The sequence below is a fragment of the Notechis scutatus genome, chromosome Z (genome assembly GCF_049901735.1).
Source record: "Notechis scutatus isolate UNSWTSFEM ecotype Mainland chromosome Z, rNotScu1.2, whole genome shotgun sequence".
Lineage (NCBI taxonomy): Eukaryota > Metazoa > Chordata > Lepidosauria > Squamata > Elapidae > Notechis > Notechis scutatus.
This window is the reverse complement of record NC_142025.1, coordinates 519101-542500: the sequence shown is the minus strand read 5'-3', so window position 1 is coordinate 542500 and position 23400 is coordinate 519101. Positions and strand designations below refer to the sequence as shown.

Sequence of the window (23400 nt, the reverse complement as noted above, 5' to 3'; positions counted from 1 at the left end):
TCGAGCTCCGGTTGAAGAGGCTGCTCCCAAGGTCGCTTACGGGACCCTCCCCTCTCAACCTGGGCTCTCGGGAGCTTCCATGTCTCTCTTGGGGAACCAAAGATTAAACCAACCTGGTTTACAGATTGGCAACTGCCCGTGGGATGGGATGATGGGATGGGGATGATGGGAGTTTGAAACACAACATCTGGGGAAGAGTGAGATGCGTGGCTGGGGCTGAAATTTGGAGAGGTGGGACGGAGTGGAGCTCCCTAAGTACGTTTGAAGTAGCTTGGAGCCCCCCAGCCTTGGTGAATTGATGGCGAGTGGACTTCAACTCCCAGAATTCTCAGCAATGGCTACTGTGGAATTCTGGGAGCTGAAGTCCACCTTCCTGGAAACTGTCATGGTTTGGGAACCCATTCATTGTCTGGTTGAGGCTCATCATGTTCTCCTAACTCCTGGCCTACCGAAGCGTCCTCGTCTTCCTCCTCTTCGTCTCTCCTTCTCCCCTGTTGCTCCTTGTTTGGCCGGCAAGATTTTGGGAGGAAGCGGTCTGGGCACGGGGATGTCCTTCAGGCAGTTGAGCAAGCCGTGGAGAGGACTGGTGGCCGGGCTCCACTCTGGGAGGGGAGGGGAGGGGAGGGGAGGGGAGGGGAGGGGGAGAAGGAGAAGGAGAAGAAGGAGAAGAAGAAGAAGAAGAAGAAGAAGAAAGAAGAAGAAGAAGAAGAAGAAGAAGAAGAAGAAGAAGAAGAAGAAGAAGAAGAAGAAGAAGAAGAAGAAGAAGAAGAAGAAGAAGAAGAAGAAGAAGAAGAAGAAGAAGAAGAAGAAGAAAAAGGTGGATCTCCAAAAACCTTGGCATCGTGATGGCTTCCATTGGACAACCATGCTTGGAACCTGTCCTTCAGGGGTGCGAATTGGAGAAGCTCTCCATTTGTCCCTCACCAAGGACATGTAGGCTGAGCAGGGGGACCTCTGAACCAGCTCCTTCCTTCCCTCCCTAGCATCTGACCTGGGTTGGGCTTCCCTTCTGGGCTTCCTAGGATTGAAACTCTCACCACTTCCTGCTTCTTCTCTGAGATACCAATGTGGGGTCTCCCACCTCCTACTGAAGTGTTGCTGTCCACCTCTTTGACCCCCAAAATGCCCTCTCCCCTATTTCAGCTCACATGTTCTTCTTGCCCTCTCCAGATCAATCTTGACTTCTTCTTCACCTCCCCAGGTCAAGTCTGATTCTTCTTCACATACTCAGGTCAACCTTGACTTCTTTTTCATTCCCCCAAGGTCAACCTTGACTTTGTCTTCACTTCCCCAGGTCCTCTGACTCCTCTTCACATACTTAGGTCAACTGTAACTTCTTCTTCATCTCCTCAGCTCAACTATGACTACTTCTTCATCTCCCCAGCTCAGCCTTGACTTCTTTTCATCTCCTCAGCTCAACTATAACTACTTCTTCATCTCCCCAGCTCAAACTTCCTTCTTCATCTCCCTTGACTTCTTCTTCATCTCCCCACATCAACCTTGGCCACAATCACTCAAGTATGGAATGCAAAATTGTGGGGTAGAGACCAGAGCCTTCCCACCCACCAGAGGTGCACACTCCCCCCCCCCCAGACTCTGCCCTAAATAGTCTCTGCCTTACCAGACGAATATGGGACCCATAGTCCCAGCTTGGACCTGGGTGACAAGCTGCTCCTCAGATGGCCAAAGTGGTGGTAGCTCTTTTCTTCCAAGATGTCCTCAGGGCCTCGTAGGGGGCGCTCTTCCTCAGATTTAACTGGAGGGGAGAGTACAATGATGGCATCTCTACCACAGGGACCTGGAGGGGGGTGGAAGAGGCTGCTTCCATGCCCCCCCTCCAGGCTGCCCCCCAACTCTCCAGCCCTTCTACTGCTGGTTAACCCCAAGGCCCTCGACGTCCATCTGCAGGTGGGCGGAGAATGACCCCAGGAGGAGAAGGGGGACCAAGAAACAGACCATAGTCGTGTGCGGGTCAAAAGAAGACCAGCATTCCTAGATAGTCTTGGATAACCACTTTTCCATCCAGCATGGGCTTTGAGCCAGCTGGCTGGGAGGGATGGGCCTTTTTCGAGTAGTTCTCTTCCCTTCTCTACACTTCTTCTCTTCTCTTTCTTCCTTCTCTTTCCCTTCCCTCTCTTTCCTTCTCTTCTCCTTCCCTTCCTTCTTACAGTTCTCTTCCTCTTCTTCTCTCTTCATTACTCCAGCCTTCCTTCTCCTTTCCTTTCTTCTCCTTCCTTCTCCTTTCTCTCCTTCTTTCTTTCCTTCTTTTTCTTTCTTCTTTCCTTGCTTTCATTTCCTTCTTCCCTTACCATTCCCTTCCCTTCTTTTTCCCTTCATTACTCCTTCCTTCTTTCTGCTCTCTCTCTCCCTTCCTTCCTTTATTCTTTATTCTTCCTTCCTTCACCTTCTTCTGTCTTTTCTTTCCCTACTCCTTTCTTTCCCCATCTCTCCTTCCTTCCTGCTTTCCTTTTCCCCTCTCTTTTCTTTCTTTCCTTCCTGTCTCTCTCTCTCTCTCCCTCCCTCCCTCCCTTCCTTTCCCCCTCTCTCCCTTTTCTTGAATAGATGAATAGAATTCTTTTATTGGCCAAGTGTGATTGGACACACAAGGAATTTGTCTTGGTCTTTTTCTTTCTTGTCTCTCATTTCTTTCCTTTTCTTTCTCTCTCTCTTTTCTTACTCTCTTTCCTTGCCTTCTTTCTCTCTCCCCTTCCTTCCTTCCTCTGTCTTCCTTTTCTTTTCCCCCTTCTTTACCTTTCTTTCCTTCTTTCTTTTCTTTCTCTCCCCCTTTTCTTACTCTTTTTTCTTTCCTTCTTTCTCTCTGTCCCTCCCTTCCTCCCTCCCTTTCCTTCCCACCCATCTCCCATTCTTCCAAAGTTTCAGGTGACCCATAAAACTCAACCTCCAAACCAGACCTTTAGAAGGAACCCTCCCATACTATCACCTCTTACAATACTAGACAACACAGTATCAACAGTGGAGACCTTCAAATTTCTAAGTTCTACTATATCACATGACCTAAAATGGACACCTAACATCAAAAATGTCATCAAAAAAGCACAACAATGTTATTTCTGCGCCAACTCAGAAAGCTCAAACTGCCCAAGGAGCTGCTGATCCAGTTCTACAGAGGAATTATTGAGTCTGTCATCTGCACCTCCATAACTGTCTGGTTTGGTTCTGCAACCCAACAGGACAGACACAGACTTCAGAGGATAATTAGGACTGCAGAAAAAACAATTATTACCCACCTGCCTTCAATCGAGGACCTGAATCCTGCACGAGTCAAAGAGGGCTGTGAAAATATCTACAGACCCCTCACATCCCGGACATAAAGTGTTCCAACTCCTTCCCTCAAAACGACACTATTAGAGCCCTGCACAGCAGAACAACTAGACACAAGGACAGTTTGCCCCTAATGCCATCACTCTGCTAAACAATTAATTCCCTCAATATTGTCCAACTATTTACAAAGCCTGCACTACTATTACAATTAATCTTCTCGTCACTCCTTATCACCCCTCCCATCCCCTTGTGACTTTAGGACTGTAACTTGGTCGCTTGTATCCTTATGATCTATATTGACTGTTTCCTAGAATGATTTGATTGCTTATTGTACCCCATGACTATCATTAAGTGTTGGACCTGATGATTCTTGACTCTCGACGAATGTATCTTTTCTTTTAGGGACACTGAGAGCATTTGCACCAAAGACAAAATTCCTTGTGTGTCCAATCACACTTGGCCAATAAAGGATTCATTCATTTGTTCATTCACCTGGAAGCTTACCACGAACAGCCGAGATGCCAGATCGGTCTTGGGCCTTCTCTGGGCTTCCACTCGTACGGACAATCACCAATGCAAGGTCTCCCTGTAGGTCCTGACATGGGGAGCTGCTGGTCCCCTGCTCCATCTTGACTGCAGAGACCCACAAACACTGCCCTTAGTTCTGGCTTTGCCAGAGACAAGAACAGGAAGGAAAAAGCCCTTCCCTATCAAAGCCCCCACAGCAGCCAGGAACTTGCACCCAGCAAGATGGGATCTGTGATCGGCAGCGTTCTGACTTGGCTTCCCAAAAAGCTCTAAGCCGACTCTTTGTCTCGGCAAAATCCCTTTTATTAAACAAAGGTGAATTTCTTGCATTCGCCTTCCGCCAAAGGCCTGGCCAACAGCCTTTCAAGGGTGTCATTAAGAGCACAGACCTTATCTAGCTTGGAGAGCTGCCAAGTAACTATTTCCAAACGCAGTGCTGACAAGGAAGGACTCGGCACAGAGTCTCTGAGATGCACAGACAGATCTTCCCACTGTGGCAACGAACAAATTGTTTCTTGCAAAAGCCCCCTTCCCTTTCGCTCCTCTTTTAATCCCTATGGGAGGGGCCATTCACCATCCATCTGTGTCTTTACTCCCACGTCAACCCTTGTTCCTTAGCTGTTCCCTTCATCTGGCTGCTCTACTCATACACACATTGGGAATAGGCTCCAGCTGTTCTTCTTACCCACTGAACTCCGACTCTAAAGGCAGCTGACAGCTGCCAGACTGCCGTGGCCCCATCTCTGCCTTTGACATGGAGCCCTCATCCGAGACTTCCTCTGTCTCCAGGACTGGCCAAGTTCCTCTCCAACCTCCTCACTGTACGACTCTGCTGCCAGCTCCGCTAGACAACGGCAGGCTGCAATAGGCAGCCTTGCTGCCACCATCAAGCCACGTACCTGCTGGAAAGTTGTCTTCCTCTTTTCCACCTGGGGAATTTACTCTCCTGCCCCCCTCAGGCTGGGGGATGGTGGAGGGTCCCCCCTGGTTGTGACAGAAAACTGAAGTCCTTCTCTGGGGTTGCAGGCTCCCGACTCCTCTCCGGAAGCTTCTGTCTTAACTGCAGACAGGATCGAGAGGTAGGAGTTACAAGTTAAGACATTCGGAGAGAAAAACCCAGTGGAGAAACCCAATGCCTTAATTTTACCAGTGACCACATGGGAAAGTTGAAAAGAGTTCAATGCTGCACAGACACTGCAACTGTCATACATATGAGTCAGTTTCCAACCAGCTGAATTTTAATCACATGATAATGGGGATACTGCAATGGTTATAAGTGTGAAAAATGGTCATAAGTTTCTCTCTCTCTCTCACCAAGGACCACACAGTCATCTTCTTTTCCTCCTCCTCCTCCTTCTGTCTCCTCCTCCTTCTTCTGTCTCTCCCCCTCCTCTTCTTCTTTTCTGTCTCCCTTCCTCCTCCTCCGCTTCTTCTTCTTCTGTCTCCTCCTCCTTCTTCTCTGTTTCCCCATCTCCTCCTTCTTCTTCTTTCTCCTCTTCTTCGGTCTCCTCGTCCTCCTTCTCATTCTCCTCCTCCTCCTCCTTCTTGTCTCCCCTCCTCCTCTTCTTCTTCTTCTCCTCCTCCTTGTCTCCCCTCCTTCTCCTTTTCCTCCTCTTCCTCCTCTTCTTCTCTCTTCTCCTCCTCCTCCTTCTCTGTCTCCCCTCCTCCTCCTCTTCTTCCTCTTCTTCGGTCTCCTCGTCCTCCTTCTCATTCTCCTCCTCCTCCTTCTTGTCTCCTCTCCTTCTCCTTTTCCTCCTCCTCCTCCTCTTCTCTCTCCTCCTCTTCTGCTCTCTCCTCCTCCTCCTTCTTCTCGGTCTCCCCTCCTCCTCCTCCTCCTTTTCCTCCTCCTCCTCTTCTTCTTCTGTCTCCTCCTTCTCATTCTCCTCCTCTTTTCTTGTCTCACCTCCTTCTCCTTTTCCTCCTCCTCCTCCTCTTCTTCTTCTGTCTTCTCCTCCTCCTTCTCATTCTCCTCCTCCTCCTTGTCTCCCCCCTCCTCCTCCTTTTCCTCCTCCTCTTCTGCTCTCTTCTCCTCCTCCTTCTTCTTGTCTCCCCTCTTCCTCTTCTTCTTCCTCTTCTTCTCCCCCTTCTCATTCTCCTCCTTCTCCTTTTCCTCCTCCTCCTTTTCTCCTTGTCTCCCCTCCTCCTGCTCCTCTTCTTCTCTCTTCTCCTCCTCCTTCTCCTCCTCCTCCCCTTCTGCTCTCTCCTCCTCCTCCTCCTTCTTGTCTCCCCTCCTCCTCCTCCTCCTCCTTTCCTCCTCCTCCTCTTCTTCTCTCTTCTCCTCCTCCTTCTTGTCTCCCCTCCTCCTCCTTTTCCTCCTCCTCCTTCTCTTCTCTCTTCTCCTCTTTCTTCTCTGTCTTCCCTCCTCCTCCTCCTCCTCCTCCTCCTCCTCTCTCTCTTCTCCTCCTCTTTCTTCTCTGTCTTCCCTCCTCCTCCTCCTCCTGTTCCTCCTCTTATTTTTCTGTCTCCTCCTCCTCTTGTCTCCCCTCCTTCTGCTTTTCCTCTTCCTCCTCTTCTTCTCTCTTCTCCTCCTCCTTCTCTGTGTCCCATCCTCCTTTTCCTCCTCCTTTTCCTCTTCTTCTTCTGTCTTCTCCTCCTCCTTCTTTCTCCTCCTCCTCCTTGTCTCCCCTCCTCCTCCTCCTTTTCCTCTTCTCTCTTCTCCTCCTCCTCCTTCTCTGTCTCCCCTCCTCCTCCTCTTCTCCTTGTCTTCTCCTCATTCTCCTCCTCCTCCTCCTCGTCTCCACTCCTCCTTTCCTCCTCCTTTTCTTCCTCTTTTATCTTCTCCTCCTTCTCATTCTCCTCCTCCTTCTCCTTCTTCTGTCTCTCCTCATCCTTCTTTTCCTCCTCCTTTTCCTCCTCCTCCTCCTCCTCCTCTTTTTCTTCTTCTTCTGTCTCCTCCTCCTCATTCTCCTCTTCCTTCTTCTCCTTCTCTGTCTCCTATCCTCCTCCTCCTTTTCCTCCCCCTTTTCCTCCTCCTCCTTCTTCTTCTTCTGTTTCCTCCTCCTCCTCATTCTCCCCCTCCTTCTTCTTCTCTATCTCCCCCCTCCTCCTCCTTTTTCTCCTTTTCCTCCTCCTCCTCCTCATTCTCTTCTTCTTCTTCTTCTTCTTCTTCTTCTTCTTCTTCTTCTTCTTCTTCTTCTTCTTCTTCTTCTTCTTCTTCTCTTCCTTCTGTCTCCTCCTCCTCCATCTCATTCTCCTCCTCCTTCTTATTCTTCTCTCCCCTCCTCCTCCTCTTCTTCCTCCTCCTCCTCCTAGCATATTCCCACAGGCACAGGGTCCGCTTTCTCCCTCCCTCTCTCCTTCTCTCTCGGTGAAACTAGAAGACCTCCAAGGTTCCTCCCAACTCTGCTATTGTTATTTTTTTTAATTTTAAAACAAAACTTTATTAATGTTCAAGATATTAAAAAGTTTACAAAAGGTAAAATGTTAAAAGAAAGAATTTACAAAAGTTTTATTCTGTTATTCTGTCATTCTATTACAGTATTGTAATATTTGATTATTGGGTTATTGTGATATTTTATTATTATTCTATGTATGATTGCATCATTTTCTCTCCTGAAGTGTATAAATATTATAAACTATTATATTCTACTATAAAGGATATCCTTTTGTCTGTGGATCCTGTGTTACCGTAGTGTTGCTCTTTTCTGGAGTAAAAATCCTGCAGCGCACAAAAAAAATCCTGCAGTAAACAAAAAATCAGGACAGTGAGCCTTAATTACAGGTACTCCCCAACTTACAACATTTCATTTAGTGACGGTTCAAAGTTACGACAGTGCTGAAAAAAAGAGACCGACAAACTCTTTTTTCACACTTAACAAACGTTGCAGCATTTCCCAACAGTCATGTGACCCAAATTCAGATGCCTGGCGACCAACTCATGTTTATGATGGTCACACGGATCCCCTTTCGCGGCCTTCGGGCAAGCGGAGTCAAACGGGGAAGCCAGGTTCGCTTAACCATCAGGGAACTCACTTTTAACCATTGCGGCGAAAGACGTCGTAAAATGGAGCGGGGAAAAAAACATGTTTCACTTAGCAACAGAAAAGCTGTGGTCATGTCGAGGACCACCTCTATTCGTTTTGCGGGGGGCAGGGGGGCTGTGTTTGGTCCCAGAACAGAAGGTAGGTGTCCAAGGAGAATCGACAATCAGGTAAAAGAATCCGCTGGGATCCAGACTCACCTTGGATGGGTAATGGAGCGCTCCTGCCTCCCCATCGCCCGACTCTGGGGGTCCACGGCTGCTTCCCCGTGGAAGCCTTAAGGAAGCGTTGGGGGCCACGGCCGGACTGCAGGGTAACCAGATCCTTCAGGCACTTCAGCAACCCCTGAAGTGGGGGTTTCTCTTCAGGTGCTGCTTCTACAGGAGAGGAAGAAAGAAATATAATTTATAAATAAATGACCACGTAAGCAATATAGATGAAGGAGTAGAAGGGACTCTCATCCAATTTTTGGGTGGCACTAAGGTAGCAGGAACAGCTGACACCCCAGAAGACAAGCTCAGGATCCCCCCCAAAAAATCTGGACGGACAAGAACAATGGACCGTATCCAACAGAATGACATTTAAGACGGGTTTCCTCCCATCAAGTTTCAGGAATTGCAACGCTATCGTCTCTAGAAACAAACATAGTTATAACTAGTAGCCAGCAGGGGTTTGTTTAAAATAGATCGCGCCAAACCAATCTTATTCTTTAACCAAGTGACTAAATTAGTAGACCAGCGGAATACTGCAAACGTAGTATAGTTAGACTTCAGTAAGGCATTCGACAGAGTAGATCACAACCTACTTCTGCGAGAAGCCAGCATCAGTTTGTTAAAAAGAGATTGTGCCAAACCAATCTTATTTCATTCTGTCCTGCCCCTGCTGGAGTCCGAATCCAAGGAGGAAGATGAACAGCTGACAGAGAGTGGGAGTGTGGCTCTGTTGGCTGTGGAGGAGGCTGGGGAAGGGCAAAGTCTGGCTGGGCAGAGCAGGGGAGAGGAAGAACAAGAGAGAGGGGTTCAGAGGAAGACCAAGGCCCACCACATCTTCATCCTAGGGCACGCAGGGAGGAACGGAGAAGGGAGCAATGTGGGTTGCGTGGCTTATGGAGGAGGAAAGGGCCCTGATTCCCTTCATTAACCACACCTGGGAAATGAGAGTTTATAAGAACTGAATGCTGACTGTGGCAGCTGCTGGGAGCAAACATGACTTTCTCCTGTGTTGTCATTGCTTATCTGTGTTCCTGGCATCTTTCCAACCGTGAGTTTTGCCATGCCTTCATGTCTGGAATTCTTGCTCCTACCCTGCCAAACTAATTACCTCAGTTTGGTTTGATTGGACTTAAAGTTACAGTTTTTGTTGACCATGTTTTGGACTTGATTCTCTGCAGCCAAAGGCTGTTCCTGGGAGAATTTCTCATCAGCCCAGAAGGTAACCAGGACATTGGGGGCAAAGTTGGAACTAATAAAGGGACTCCTACTGATTATCTGACTGTGTTGCCTTTGTGCCATGCCCAAAGGGTTATCACACATTCTTTAAAATTAGTAGTGAAATGCTGCAGATGTAGTATAGTTAGACTTCAGTAAGGCATTCAACAGAGTAGACCACATCGTACTTCTCGGTAAGCTGGAAAAATGGTGGATAGACAGCATCACCACCCAATGGATTTGTAACTGGCTGATAAACCGTACTCAATGGTACTACATTGTAGTCCTTAATGGTACTACATCCACATGGAAAGAAGGAAGCAGTGGGGTACCACAAGGCTCCGTCTTAGGTCCAGTACTCTTCAACATCTTCATAAATGACTTGGATGAGAGAATGGGAGGGGAACTCATCAAATTTGCAGAAGACACTAAGATCCCTGGTGGGTTGCAACCAGTTTAACAACCAGTTCTGTGAGCGCATGCTTTGCACACGCACGCACCTAACACCTGCTTCATGCACACACACAGCATTCAAAAACCGCCCATTTTTAAGCTTACAAACTTACCTTCTGTGTCAGCGCTGGTGAGTAAAACAGCTGCGGCGTGGCAATCCGCTGTGCCGCGTGAATCAGCTGAGCTACAAAACTAGGAAATAGAGGACAGGAAAGGGCAGGGCCAACTGCTCACTGGAACTACCGGTTCGTGAGAACCGGCGTGAACCGGTTGCAGCCCACCACTGACTAAGATGGCAGGATCAACCAACACCTTAGAAGACGAGCTCGGGATCCCAAAAGATCTAGACAGACATGAACAATGGGCTGTATCCAACAACAAGAGATTTAACATGGGCTTCATCCCCACTGAGTCTCAGGAATTGCAACTATATCATATCTAGAAACAAATACTAGAAGCCAGGAGCAGAAGTTCTCGACTTACGACAAGTCCCGGTGGGAGGGGCGGACTTGAAGACCTCCAAGATCCCATCCATTATTCTGTTATAATTACTTCGTCCCTCTCCAAGTTTGCAAATGACAAACCTGGCTGGAACTTTGGAGATGCCTTGCGAGAACTTTTCAGCAGTTCCTTCTCAGCTGCTGCCTTGGGCATCGTCTTTCCATCCTCGGATCGGCTGTTGGCCTCGGAGTTGCTTCGTGAAGGGCCTGGTGATGTGGCTTGCTCTGTCCCTCCATCCCCGCAGGAACGGGGTTGGTCCAGGCAGCTGGAATCTGCAGAAGAGTCTTTACAACAAAGGAGGTGGATAGAATGGGATGGGATGGGATGGGATGGGATGGGATAGGATAGGATAGGATAATGGAATGGAATGGAATGGAAGAATAAGATAGAACAGGACAGGACAACATAACAAAACAGAACAGAGGGTAGGATAGGATAGGATAATGGAATGGAAGAATAGGGTAGAACAGGACAACAGGACAAAACAGAAGGATAGGATAGGATAACGTAGGACAATGGAATGGAATGGATGAATAGGATAGAACAGGACAACAGAACAAAACAGAACAGAAGGACAGGATAGGACAAGGTAGAGTAAGATAGGAGAATGGAATGGAATGGATGGATAGGACAGGACAACAGAACAAAACAGAAGGACAGGATAAGGTAGGGTAGGGTAGGATAGGATAATGGAATGAAATGGATGAAAAGGATAGAACAGGACAACAGAACAAAACAGAACAAAGGACAGGATAGGATAGAATAAGATAGGAAAATGGAGTGGAATGGATGAATAGGATAGGACGGGACAGGACAACAGAACAAAACAGAAGGATAGGATAGGATAGCGCAGGGCAGGGCAGGGAAGGACAGGACAGGACAGAACAGAACAGAATAATAGATGTTTTCAGTTGGAACAGTCGTTAACTATACTGTTATAAGCGTAGAGATGAGTGTATCTTTCTTTCCATTATTTTCTGGAGGGATTTCCTCTTGAGTGCACCGTATAAAATAAACCCTGCCCTGAGCCTTGATTTTTTTTCCTTTTCTTTTTGGATCCTGCGTTCGAATCCCCATCTCTCCAGCTTTCAGAGGCCAGGGTGCCTTTGTGGTCGCGACCCGTCCTCTCTGCAAGGAAATTGACCTGACAGTCACGAGTTTTCACCCCGCTTTTGCAGCGAAAGGGTGGGAAGGGCCAGGTGAAGAAGACAAGGGGGCCTGGAGTCCAGAGGTGGGTATTCAGCCGGTTCAGACCGGTTCTGGTGTACCGGTAGCAGAAATTTTGCCTAGTTGGGAGAACCGGCAAATACCATCTCTGGCTGGCCCCGTCCCCATCCACCTCTGCCCTATCCTGTCCTATATTCCCCTGTTTTTTAATCCAGCTGATTCATGACGCAGAGCGTATCGCCGCACCTCAGCTGAACTAAAAAAAACCAACTTACCTCAACAGCGCTGACCGAGGGCATATTTTCATTGCTGAGTGCACTCACAAACCACATGTTAGGTGCGTATAGATGCACAAAGTGAACTCTCATAGAACCGGTGGGAAAAAATTGGAATCCTACCACTGCCGAAGACCCTCCCTCAAACTCACCATTGGTATCCAGCCTTGGGTCCACGGGTGGGCTGTCCTTCTGCTCTGTTGAGAGACGAGGACCCTGAAGGCCTTCCTTGGATTTTGGCTGCTCTTCAGCCAGCTTTTCCTCGGTCGATGGCCCCACGTTGGTCACTGCGTCTGCATCAATGGGAAGGAAGGAAGGCAAAACTCGAATCAAGATCACCTGAAGTGTTAGTGTAGGCAGTCCTCAAGTTGCCATGGTTCGCTTAGCTATTGATCGACGTTACAACGGTGCTGGAAAAAACCGACTGTGTTTCAGACTACTTCGCTATTGTGGTTGCTGAACGAGGATTTTCTGAACACAGAAACTTATGGAGAGAGAGAAGGAGGGAGGGAGGGAAGGAGAGAGAGAGAAAAAAAAAGAGAGAGAGAAAAGAGAGAAAGGCAGAGACAGAGAGAGAGAGGGAGGAGGGAGGGAGAAAGAGAGAGAGAATGAAAGGGAAAGAGAGAGAGATGGAGGGAGGGAGGGAGAGAAAGAGAATGAGAGAGTGATAGACAGAATGAGAGAGAGTAAATGAAAGAGGAAGGGAGGGAAGGAGAAACAGAGAATGAGAGAGAAAGAGCAACAGAGAGACAGAAAATGAGAGAAAGAGAGAGGGACAGGGACAGGGAGGGGAAAAGGGAGCAACAGAGAGAGAGAATGAGAGAAAGAGAGAGAAAAGAAGGAATGGAGAGAGAAAGAAAGAGAATGAGAGAAAGAGAGATTGTAAGGGTCTGATATGATCTATTTTCCAAAGTTCACACAGGCAGTCCTTGACTTATAGCAGTCCATTTAGTGACCATTCAAAGTAACAACAGCCTGGAAAAAAGTGACTTAAGACTGTTTTCCAAAATTACCACTGTTGCAGCATCCCTGTGGTTGTGTGATCCAAATTCAGACGCTTGGCAACCGACTCATACTTATGACAGTCATCGGGGCTGGAGGGAGGAATCTCACGATCCCCTTTGGTGACCTTCTGCCCCACTTAACAACTGGGTCCCTCACATATCAACCACAAGGATTCCCTGCACGACGGCATCAAGAAACGTAACTGTCTCGCTGAGTGGTGGATGTTTGGGGCTCAATTGTGTTCGTAAGTCGACGGCTACCTGTACCACTTTTTAATGCCTTGGTAAAACCACACCTGGGATCCTGCGTCCATTTCTGATCACCAGAATATAAAAAGGATGTCAAGATTCTGGAAAGAGTGTAGAGAAAAGCAACGATGACGGGACTGGAGGCTAAAACATACGAAGAATGGTTGCAGGAATTGGGTATGGTTAGCCTAGAGCAGAGGTCGGCAACCCGCAGCTCTGGAGCCGCATGTGGTTCTTTCATCCCTCTCCTGCAGCTTCCTGTTTTGAGGAGCTTCTGGTTACGGGGGGAGCATGGTGCACTGGGAGGAGACTCTATGGCAAGGGGTGGGTTTTCTGGTTGGCACCACAATCGATAGGGCTTTCGGTTAGGACAGGTAAGGGAAAAAGGATGCCCCACTAGGAGGAGACTCTATGGTGGGGGGAACAGGACTTCTGGTCAGCAGAGGAAAAGGATGCCCCACTAGGAGGAGACTCTATGGTGGGGGGAACGGGACTTCTGGTCAGCAGAGGAAAAAGGATGCCCCACTAGGAGGAGACTCTATGGTGGGGGGAACGGGACTTCTGGTCAGCAGAGGAAAAAGGACGCCACGCTAGGAGGAGACTCTATGGTGAGGGAACCAGACTTCCGGTCACCTCCAGAACTTAACAGGGGGCTTCTGGATAGCACCTTTGTGGCTCTTTGAGTGTTTAAGGTTGCCGACCCCTGCTGTAGAGAAAAGAAGGGCTAGGGGGTGACATGATAGCCGTTTTCCAGTATTTGGGGGGCTGCCCCAAAGGAGAGGGGGTCCCCCTATTCTCCAAATCCCCTGAAGGCAGGAGAAGAAGCAACGAAGAAGCAATGGAAACTAACCAAGGAGAGAAGCAACTTAGATTTAAGGAGAAACGTCCGAACAGTGAGGACAATCAACCAGTGGAACTGCTTGCCACGAGACGTTGTGGTTGTTGCTCCATCACTGGAAGCCTCCAAGAAGAAACTGGACTGCCGTTTGTCTGTGATGGTGGGGGGAGGGTCCTGTTTAGGTAGGAAGTTGGATTAGAAGACCTCTAAAGTCCCTTCCGATGCTGCTATTCTTTTAATTCAAGACAAATGACTCAGTGGGATGTTGCAGGTGGAGGCGTTTGAAGATGAGATTGGGCAGGCCATTTGCCTGAAATGGGCATAGGATTCTCCTGCTGGAGCAGGGGGTTGGACTAGATGACCTCCGAGGTCCCTTCCAATTCTGCAATTCGGTAGCCAGAGACACGCACCCCTCCCCCTTGGTCGGCCTGTTTTCATTGAGCCTAACATTTCTATAGCTCAATTTCTGCGTCAATGAAGCAAGGGACTACACCCCCCTTCCCCTTATACTGTTAAATAGAATGGTGTGTATGACTCTTGTGCAGGTAATCCTCGACTTACAACCACGATTGAGCCCCAAATTTAGGTCGCTAAGTGAAACACTGGAGTGATGTTTTTTGCCTCACATTATGGCCTGTCTTGCCGCAGTTCTTTGAGCGAATTGCTGTAGGGGTTCAAAGAGTAAACACGGTCATTAAGTGAATCGGCTGACTTTGACGTCCCGACAGTCGCAGAACGGGATCATATGACCCCGTCATAAGTAGGAGTCCGTCTCCAAGCATCTGAATTTTGATCTTGTGGCTGTTGGGCTTGATGCAACGGTCATACGGGTGAGAAACGGTTGTCAGTTGCTCTTTGGGGGGGGCGTGTCATTGCTACTTCGGATGGTCACTAAATGAATGACCATAAGTTGAGGACCACCAGCGATGGACCCACCTGTCCCCTTCCATCCTTGAGTACTGCAGGGGGCAAATGTGCCTTGGGAAGTGGGCTCTGACCCTTCTCCCTCAGGGCTGTTACTGGGGGTCCCCGCTGGGCTGGAGACGCTCAGGGAAACCAAGTCGGCCAAGGGTTCGAGGCGTCGGAAGGACGGGGAACTCTTCAGTTGGACGACGGCACTTGCTGGAAAGAAAGATCAGAAGCTCAGAAATTCCCGCAACCGTCGCAAGGTTTCACTGCAAGACGTAAGAGAAATCTGGGAAGGGGGGTCTTCACAACTGTGTGCGTGGCAGGGGGCTCCCAACTCCGGGAGATTGGGGGAGGAGATTGAAGAGGAAATGGCTCCATCGGACCCCGAGTCGAACAAGGAAGAGGGGAGGAGTTCAAACCAGGGATAGCCGTGTCTTGGAGAGTCCCCGGGCCGAGGACGAAGCTGTCCTGGGTCTCTCCAACACTGGGGGAGTTGGTTAGCCAGACGGGAGCCGCCTGCCTTCCCAAACACAGGGGAGGATTGGCTGCCGACGGGCAGCGGGGACGAGGGGCAGCAGATCCCCCTCTGACCAAGAACAGCTGCCTTCCCCAGTTGATCCGAGGGAACGGAGAGCGGAGCGGAGGCAAGCTCAGAGATCGGCAAGGTTGCCGGCGAGGAGGCAGCTCCGTTCCTCCTCACACCTGAGCCGATTGAATCAGAGACTGCGGGGGGGGGGGTGTCTCTGCTGGAAACACTTGTTTGGCTTCAGCATACATTTCCCTGGCCTTGGTAAAACTCTGCTTTGCACCTGTTCTCACCCGGCTCCCTAAATACGACAAACCCTCTGAAGTTGGGTCAACTGATGATTCCTTTATTAGGAGCGACAGCAGCCATGGCAGAAAGGCTAACAAGTTTGTCCGACAGGGAGATGAATAGTTGTCTGCCATATCTATATTCATCTCCGCCCCCTGCCTTTCATCCCCAGAGCTCGGGTGGGGCTTCGCCTAGCAGCAGGAAGGCTCTTCCTTCCCAAGGACCGGCCCATAGATTTCCACTGCTCTCCTCTCCTCTGCTTTCGGCACATCCGCACGTCAGGCACTGGGCCCAGCTGTTCCTCCTCTTCCTCATCAGCCACCTCCACAGCATGCAAGTTTTGCAAGTTTATTGCCAGCAGCTTGTGCGGACCAGATCCAAACAGACCACGGCCCAGGAGTTGGGGACCTCTGGCTTCAACTTACCCAAATCTGCTCAGCCATGCAGACAGTGCACTCACCGTGCCCTCTGCTTTCGCTGCCCCCAGCAGGTGTGGATCGATCCAGGCTCATGTGTGCGTGTCCGCAAAGGAACTCTGGGATTTCATTTACCAGCTTCATGAGTGCGCAGAGGTGGTGGCTGCTTTGATCCTTACCTGCGTGGAGAATAGAGACTTTAGAGAAAGGCCAGAACAGGTGAGAAATAGAACACCGCCCCAATGCGGCCAGTTCCGAGCCCAATTTACAGAGAAAATGACCTCGCCCGTAATCCGTAACTCTCCAATGGGGTCCCCTCCAACTGGGCTGTGACTACTGTCAACTCATAAAACATTCCTATGCCTTTTCTAGTAGTTGCCATAAAAGGGGGGAGGGGAGGAAGGAAATCTGGAAGAGCAGTGCAGCAGTTTGAAATCGAAAGTACATTCCAACTCTTATCTTTAAAAGACTGTAACTAAACTACCAGAGCTTTTGCCCATGAATATATTTAATTGGAGAAGGTGAATGATGACACCCAGCCTGTGAACGGGCTCAATTGAAGAATTTGGTTGATGAGACCCCCAGGGGGGGGAGGGGGAAACAGTATCACAGGGAACTGGAAATTACGCATGCCAGAGTTGGCTTCTTACAAGGCAGTGCCAGTATGTCGCCTCCAATGAATCCTTTGCAATTTTTTGAAGTTTGGCTCAAGAATCATGATTTAATTACAGCGATTGCTGGAATCCTGATAACTACAATGCCCAGAAGCCTCATCCAAGGCTTAAACCAGTGGACATTCCTGTCCAGTGGTGGGATTCAAATTGTTTTACCAACGTTTCGGTGGGCATGGCTTGGTGGCCAATCCTGCACTCTCCCTGTTTGTTCAACAGCTGACACGTGGCAATCTGCTGTGCCACACGAAGCAGCTGAGCTTCAAAAGCAGAAAATAAAGGTGTCAGGCCTCCAACAAATCCACCCCCCTTCCAATCATAAGTCTCTAGCCGCATCTCTCAAAGTAAAAAAAATTGATTTACTAGGAGTAGCGTTAGCTGGGTGCATCTGACACTGAAATACATCCTTCATTTCCCCCTTGACCCTGGTCTTCCTCCACCCCCTGGACGTATATTCTCCAATGGGACACATTCATAGCCAAGAGTCATCCATCATGCTCTCCAGTAATAATCTTGCGTGCCAGAAGCTTCGGCTGCCAAGGCGATTATCTGAGGCATTTAAGGAATGCACTGCTTCCCCCACTCCCTTTCTGCTGGCAACTAAAAGGACCAAAGGAGTATTTTTTTATAGTTGAGAAAAGGTCAATATAGAGCCCTGGCGGGTGGTGGGGTAGGCCCAGCAGCTGATCGTCAGAGTGAACTGGTTCACTTCCAGATGATCCTTGGAGCTACCAGTTCAGGCGAACCGGGGCGAACCAGTAGAATGCCACCACCGTTCGCTTGTCCCCACAGATCTGGAGAGCACTGGCTGGAGAAGGAAGACAGGATATGTTGAAATATTGCCCTGATTCTCTGCCACTCGTACCCTCCACATTGCTCGTTGTGGCCAGGCGCTCCTCAGCCTTATCCGGCTCCAGGCTGCCGGGTCCTTCCATGAGGTCTGGGAAAGGGGGCTCTTCACCTGTGGGGAGGGGAAGAGAGAGGCAATCGACAGCCTGACGATGTACCAGCTGGGCATATTGAATATTAATTACCAAAGAAACAAGGGGAAAAGGCACGGCTTAAATTCAAAATAAGGTATACATGCTTCACGGACACCTCCCTAATTCACAGAAGTATAAGTGGGGCGGGAGCACAACCAGTCCTGCAAGATTTTGTTTGACAAAACCAAAATAAACCTCCCTAATTCACACAAGTATAATTGGGGGGGGGAGATGGACACCGTCTCAGATTTGCAAGTTTCCATTACGAGGGTCAAACTATCATTCTTGTTGAATGGATTTTCTTGGTTTGGTCTCCCTAATGGGGCTCCCCATCGTCTCCCACCCCATTCAAAAGCATGAAACCAGGTACCCGATGGTCCATGAAAAAAAAAAAAAACTGGTGCCCAAAGGGTTGTGGGGGAGGCGGCTGGTTTATAGGATGATAAAAGGGGTCATTTTTGAATGACCAAAGGGTGGGACATCTCCAAATTGTTTCCTACCGGTTCTATGCACATGCGCTTTGCCAACCTCTGTCAATGCTGGTAAGCTGAGCTTTGCGCGTGCACCTAATGCATGCTTCGTGCGTGCGGAGAGAGTTCAAAGATGGACCTCTGTCAACGCTGGTAAGCTGAGCTGTTTTTTAGCTCAGTTGAGTCGCGGCAACTCGTTTTGCCACGCGAATTACCTGAGCTAAAAAACAAGGGACTACAGGAGAATAATGGCAGAGGCAGGGGTTGGGGTTAACCAGAGGTGGCATTTGCCAGTTCTCTGAACCCGTCAAAACTTCCGCAACCGGTCCGCCCGAACTGGTCTGAACCAGCTGAAGACCACCTGGTCTGAACTGGGTGAAGACATCTCCCCGCTTTAAGCTAGTTGGAGTGAAACCCTCTGCTTCGGTGCCCAACGCCCACAAACAAGGGCACCCCGCCAATCTCAGTCTGCGGGATTCTTTTGTTTGCGTGTCCCTCGGCAGAACCAAGGAGTTTCCTTACGACGGATCTGGTCGCTTCCCGCCGCCAAAGGCAGCCACCTTCTCCAGCTGGGCGGGGGTCTTTGGGCGGTCCTGGCTGGCTGGCAGGTCAAGGAGGAGAAATCTAGGCTGGGGACCGAGTGACCTGTGGGGGGAAAATGAAATGCAAGAGAGGCGAAGTTGCAAAATGAAGGTTCAAATTGGCCACCAAGCGCTTGAAAGGTTCAGGAAAGATTTGGGTTGGAAGGGTCAGCAGCGCACACACACACACACACACACACACTCACACACACAGACACACAAACTCAAAAATGCCTCCAAATATTCAGGATGGGGAAAAAAAACCTCTCCAGAAACAGGAAGTGGCAACTTTAAGCAGAGAGAGAGGTGGGAGAGGGAAAGGAAGGAAAGGGAAGGAGGAGAAGGAGGAGAAGAAAGAGAAGGAGATGGAGGAAAAGAAGGGAAGGAGAAAGAGAAATGGGAAGGAGAAAGAGGAGAAAAGAGGAGAAGAAGAAGAAGAAGAAGAAGAAGAAGAAGAAGAAGAAGAAGAAGAAGAAGAAGAAGAAGAAGAAGAAGAAGAAGAAGAAGAAGAAGAAGAAGAAGAAGAAGAAACAACAACAATATGGTTCTAGGTGGCTCTCTAAGCTTAATGGCTTCCTGGCAGACCTTAGAGAAGGAGGGAGTGTGTGAAGAGGAGGAGGAGGGGAGGGGAAGGGAAGAGGAGGAGGAAGAGGAAGAAAAGAACTATGGGGTCCTGGAGACCTCCTTAGCTTGGTAATTTATTTGCAGACGTTTTATGACCCAACTAGGGAACGTCATCAGTGCTAGAAGGGAGCGGGGGTGGGGGTTCTGGAGAAGAGGGGAAGAGAAGAGGCGGAGGAGGACTGTGGGCTCCTTGGTGCTCTCTGAGCTGGGTGGTTTCCTTGCAGACATCTCATGACCCAACTAGGGAACATCATCAGTAATAGAACGCTTGTGCCAGAAAAACACCCAGCTCAGAGAGCAAAGAGGAGCCCCGAGACAGAAAGAGAGAGTTACAAGAGAAGGAGGGCCCGGTCTTCTGCTTGCACCTCTTCTCCAACTTTTGGGATTTCTTTTTTCTACTCGGGAAGATTCGTAGCAAGAGAACCCATTTCTCTTCCCTGTGGGCTATTGCATGGAGCAGGGCCCGATCCCCAGCAGCCTCCTCTAACTCCCAGGACAGTCTCCCACTGTTCTGACCTCGGCTTCCCCCAAAAGCACTAAGCTGACTCTTTGTCCCGGCAAAACCCCTTTTATTAAACGAAGGCGAATTTCTTGCATTCGCCTTCCGCCAAAGGCCTGGCCAACAGCCTTTCAAGGGTGTAATGAGGAACACAGCCCTGATCTAGCCTGGAGAGCTGCCAAGTAACTATTTCCAAACGCAGTGCTGACAAGGAAGGACTCGGCACAGAGTCTCTGAGATGCACAGACAGATCTTCCCACTGTGGCAACGAACAGATTGTTTCCTGCAAAAGCCCCCTCCCCTTTTGCTCCTCTTTTAATCCCTATGGGAGGGGCATTCACCGTCCACCTGTGGCCTTAATCCCACGTGGACCCTTGTTCCCTAGCTGTGGTCACTGGGAACAGGCTCCAGCTGTTCTTCTGCCCCACTGATCTCTGATGGCAGCTGATGACTGCCAGGCGGCCATGGCCCCATCTCTGCCTCTGACGCAGAGCCCTGGTCCGAGCTTTCCTCAGCCTCCAGGACTGGCCCAGGTCCCACCTCAATCTCCTCACTACTGTCCAACTCTGTTGCCAGCTCCGCTATCCACCAGCGGGCCACAACACTGGCCACAAGCTGAGTCCACAGAAGTCATGCCTCTCCCCCCACCTCCCGGGATCACCCTCGGCTGTTTTTCCTTCCACCCCACCACGAACGGGGAGGAAAAGCGAGAGAAGCTCACCGAGTGAAAGAAGCAAAGAGCACAACTCCAGCATCACTTCCTGGTGGAGATCCTTCTGACTGCCTTCCAGCAGAGACCACTCCTCCAACGAGAAATCCACGGCCACGTCCTCAAAGGTCACCTGGTCCAGCGCTGTGAGGGCCGCACCAGCCGTGCCGAGGGCTCCATGCTGGGCCTGCACTCAAAAGGCAAAAGATAGACGTGCATGACGGAGGTCGACCCTCACATCGCTTCCACACCTCAAGGAATGCCGGACATGGGAGACAACTTTCCCTAGGATCGGATTGGGCTGCCATCGGTAGGGTCTCCTACTGGAGCAGGCGGTTGGACTAGATGACCTCCAAGGTCCCTTCCAACTCTTTGCCATTCTCGGATTCTTGAAGGGTCTCTTGCTCGAGCAGGCGGTTGGACTACATGACCTCCGAGGGGATCGCGGCAAAGCAAACACAAAGGCCTCCAAATAATAATAGTGCAGCTAGTCCTCAAGCTGTGACCGCTGTTGAGTCCAATACTTTGGTTGCTAAGTGGAGCTTGCCCAGGGAGTTTGGCCCCATTTAATGACCTTGCTTGCCTGACTCTTCCTTGGCAAGATGCATAGAGTTCGTCACAGGATGAGACAGGGACAGGAGGATGATTTCCAGAACTTCCTCTTCCTCCTTTTCCTCTTTCCCTCTCAGCCTTCTCCCCTTCCTTTTTTCCTCCTTCTCCTCTTATCATTCCTCCTCTTTTTTCCTCCTCTACCTCCTCCTTCTACTTTTCCTCTTCTTCCTCCTTCTCTTCCCCTCTTCTTTCTCCTTCTCTTCCTCCTCTTCCTTTTTCTCTTTCCCCGTTCTCCTTCTCTTCCTCTTCCACCTCCTCTTCCCCTTCCTCCTCTTCTGCCTCCTCTTCCCCTTTATCCTGCTCTTCTTCCTCCTTTCCCTTTTTCTTCCCCCTCCTTTTCTTTTTTCCTTCTCTTCTTCCTCCTCTTCTTTCCCCCTCCCCTTCCTCCTCCCCCTCTTCCTCCTTCTCTTCTCCTCCTCCTCCTCCTCCTCTTCTTTCCTCCTCCTCCCCATTTTTCTACTCTTCCTCCTTCTTCTCCTTCTCCTTTCCCCCTCCCTCTCCCTCTTCCTCCTCTTCTGCCTGCTGCCAAGCGGTTGTCCTCCTGTCCAGACCCACCGTGGGCTTTTCTGCACAGATAGCCACACAGCCACACATAGACAGACAGACAGACAGACAGACAGACAGACACACACACACACACACACACACACAAATGCCTGCAAAACCCACCGAAGACCTGCATGGCCTTCAGTCCGGTCCGGACCTGAGGCGCTGCCTGCGGACACCCCCTCCCCATCCCAAGGCTGGGGGCCGGGCGACCCCTCCTCCTCCTTCCCCCAATCTGAACCCCCACCCCACCCCCTCCCTCCCCCAAGCAGCCCCAGGATGAGCCGTGCCTTTCTTCCCCTCCCCAAGGGGGCACCCCGAGCGCAAGCAGCCTTACCCCGCGCGCAGCCTCGGGGGTCTCCGCCGTCCCCAACCCTCCGGAGCCCGGGTTCATCCTCCTGCATTCCTCACCACCGCCACCACCCGGGAGTGGATGATGGGGCGGAGGGGGTTGGATGAGTGGGATGCTCTGGCAATTGGGCGAGAGAGATCTCCAAGGCCGAGCGGTGGATCGCGCGCAAAGCCCGGCTGGGAGCCGTAGTTCCTGGGGTGGGGGGCTGGTGCTCTGCAGCCCTCCCAGGGTGGGGAAACTACGAGTCCCAGCGGCCACCGCGGCGAGCAGACCCTCCCCTTTTCCCCCACTCCTCGCCCAGCTGATGGGTTGGACAGCGCCCGGAAGGATGGATGGAAGGAAGGAAAGAGAGAGGGGGAGAGAGGAAGGAAGGAAGGAAAGCGGCAAGCAACAAAGGAAGGAAGGAAGGAAGGAAGGAAAGAAAGAAAGAAAGAAAGAAAGAAAGAAAGGAAGGAAGGAAGGAAGGAAGGAAGGAAGGAAGGAAGGAAGGAAAAGGAAGGAAAGAGAGAGAGAGGATGGATGGATGGAAGGAAAGAGAGAGGATGGAAGGAGAGAGAAAGGATGGAAGGAGAGAGGAAGGAAGGAAGGAAGGAAGGAAGGAAGGAAGGAAGGAAGGAAGGAAGGAAGGAAGGAAAGCGGAAACCAACAAAGGAAGGAAAGATAGAAAACAGAAAGAGAAAGAAAGAAGGAAGGAAAGGGAAGAAGGAAGGAAAGAGAGAGAGAGAGGATGGATGGAAGGAAGGAAAGAGAGAGAGGGAGAGAGAAAGGAAGGAAGGAAAGAAGGAAGGAAGGAAGGAAAGCAGAAAGAAACAAAGGAAGAGGGAGGGGAAGAAAGGATGGAAGGGAGGAAAGAAAGGAAGGAAGAAAAAAAGAAAGAGGGAAGGTAGGAAGGAAAAACAAAAAAGAAAGAAAAAGAAGGAAGGAAGGAAGGCACGAAGGAAAGGGGGAAAGAGAAAGGAATGAACAAAAGGAAGGAAGGAAGGAAAGACAGAAAAAAGAAAGAAGGAAAGGAAAGGAAAGAAGAAAGAGAAAGAGAGAGGGAGGGAGGGGAGAAAAGGAAGAAGGAGAGGAAAGAAAAGGGAAGGGAAGACCCAAAGTAATCTAGGGCATTCCCCCCCCATCAGAACTGATGAAGCTTCTTGGATGAGAAGCAAAATGTCTTCGAAGAAAACATCAAGAAATTCCAATTGTCTTTTGAAGAACAAAAAACACCTTTTAATTTAGAATGATCCTCAGTGCTAGAAGCAAGAGGGGAGGGTTGCTCTCTGTTTATCATTCCTCTCAGCACTGATGACATTCTCTAGTTGAGTCATGAGATGTCTGCAAGAAAACCACCCAGCTCAGAGAACACCAAGGATCCCACAATCTTATTATTTTTCCTCCTTAATATAAATTACCTCATTGGTTTTTTTTAAATTCCTTATTATAAATTCCTGCATTTAAACTTTTCTTTTTTCAAAAAAAATATGTTTGATTATAAATTTTATCCATTTGATATTTCGTAGGGTTT

The 23400-nt window shown here is 49.7% G+C and overlaps 1 protein-coding gene across 1 annotated transcript in view; it reads right to left on the bottom strand.

Moving 5' to 3' along the window:
* Positions 1-22230, bottom strand: part of KRABD3 (KRAB domain containing 3) — a 44976-nt gene extending 22746 nt beyond the window's left edge. The window contains exons 1-14 of the mRNA XM_087947286.1: positions 21876-22230; positions 20393-20567; positions 18490-18612; positions 17380-17475; positions 15888-16022; positions 14641-14826; positions 11766-11906; positions 10255-10455; positions 7991-8167; positions 4761-4870; positions 4710-4728; positions 3775-3915; positions 1622-1756; positions 450-602 (exon numbers count right to left, since the gene is read on the bottom strand). Of these exons, the coding sequence (XP_087803412.1) occupies positions 450-602; positions 1622-1756; positions 3775-3915; positions 4710-4728; positions 4761-4870; positions 7991-8167; positions 10255-10455; positions 11766-11906; positions 14641-14826; positions 15888-16022; positions 17380-17475; positions 18490-18612; positions 20393-20567; positions 21876-21932 (1849 nt within the window). The 5' untranslated portion in view covers positions 21933-22230. The remainder of the gene's footprint in view (positions 1-449; positions 603-1621; positions 1757-3774; positions 3916-4709; positions 4729-4760; positions 4871-7990; positions 8168-10254; positions 10456-11765; positions 11907-14640; positions 14827-15887; positions 16023-17379; positions 17476-18489; positions 18613-20392; positions 20568-21875) is intronic.
* Positions 22231-23400: the final 1170 nt, after the last annotated feature.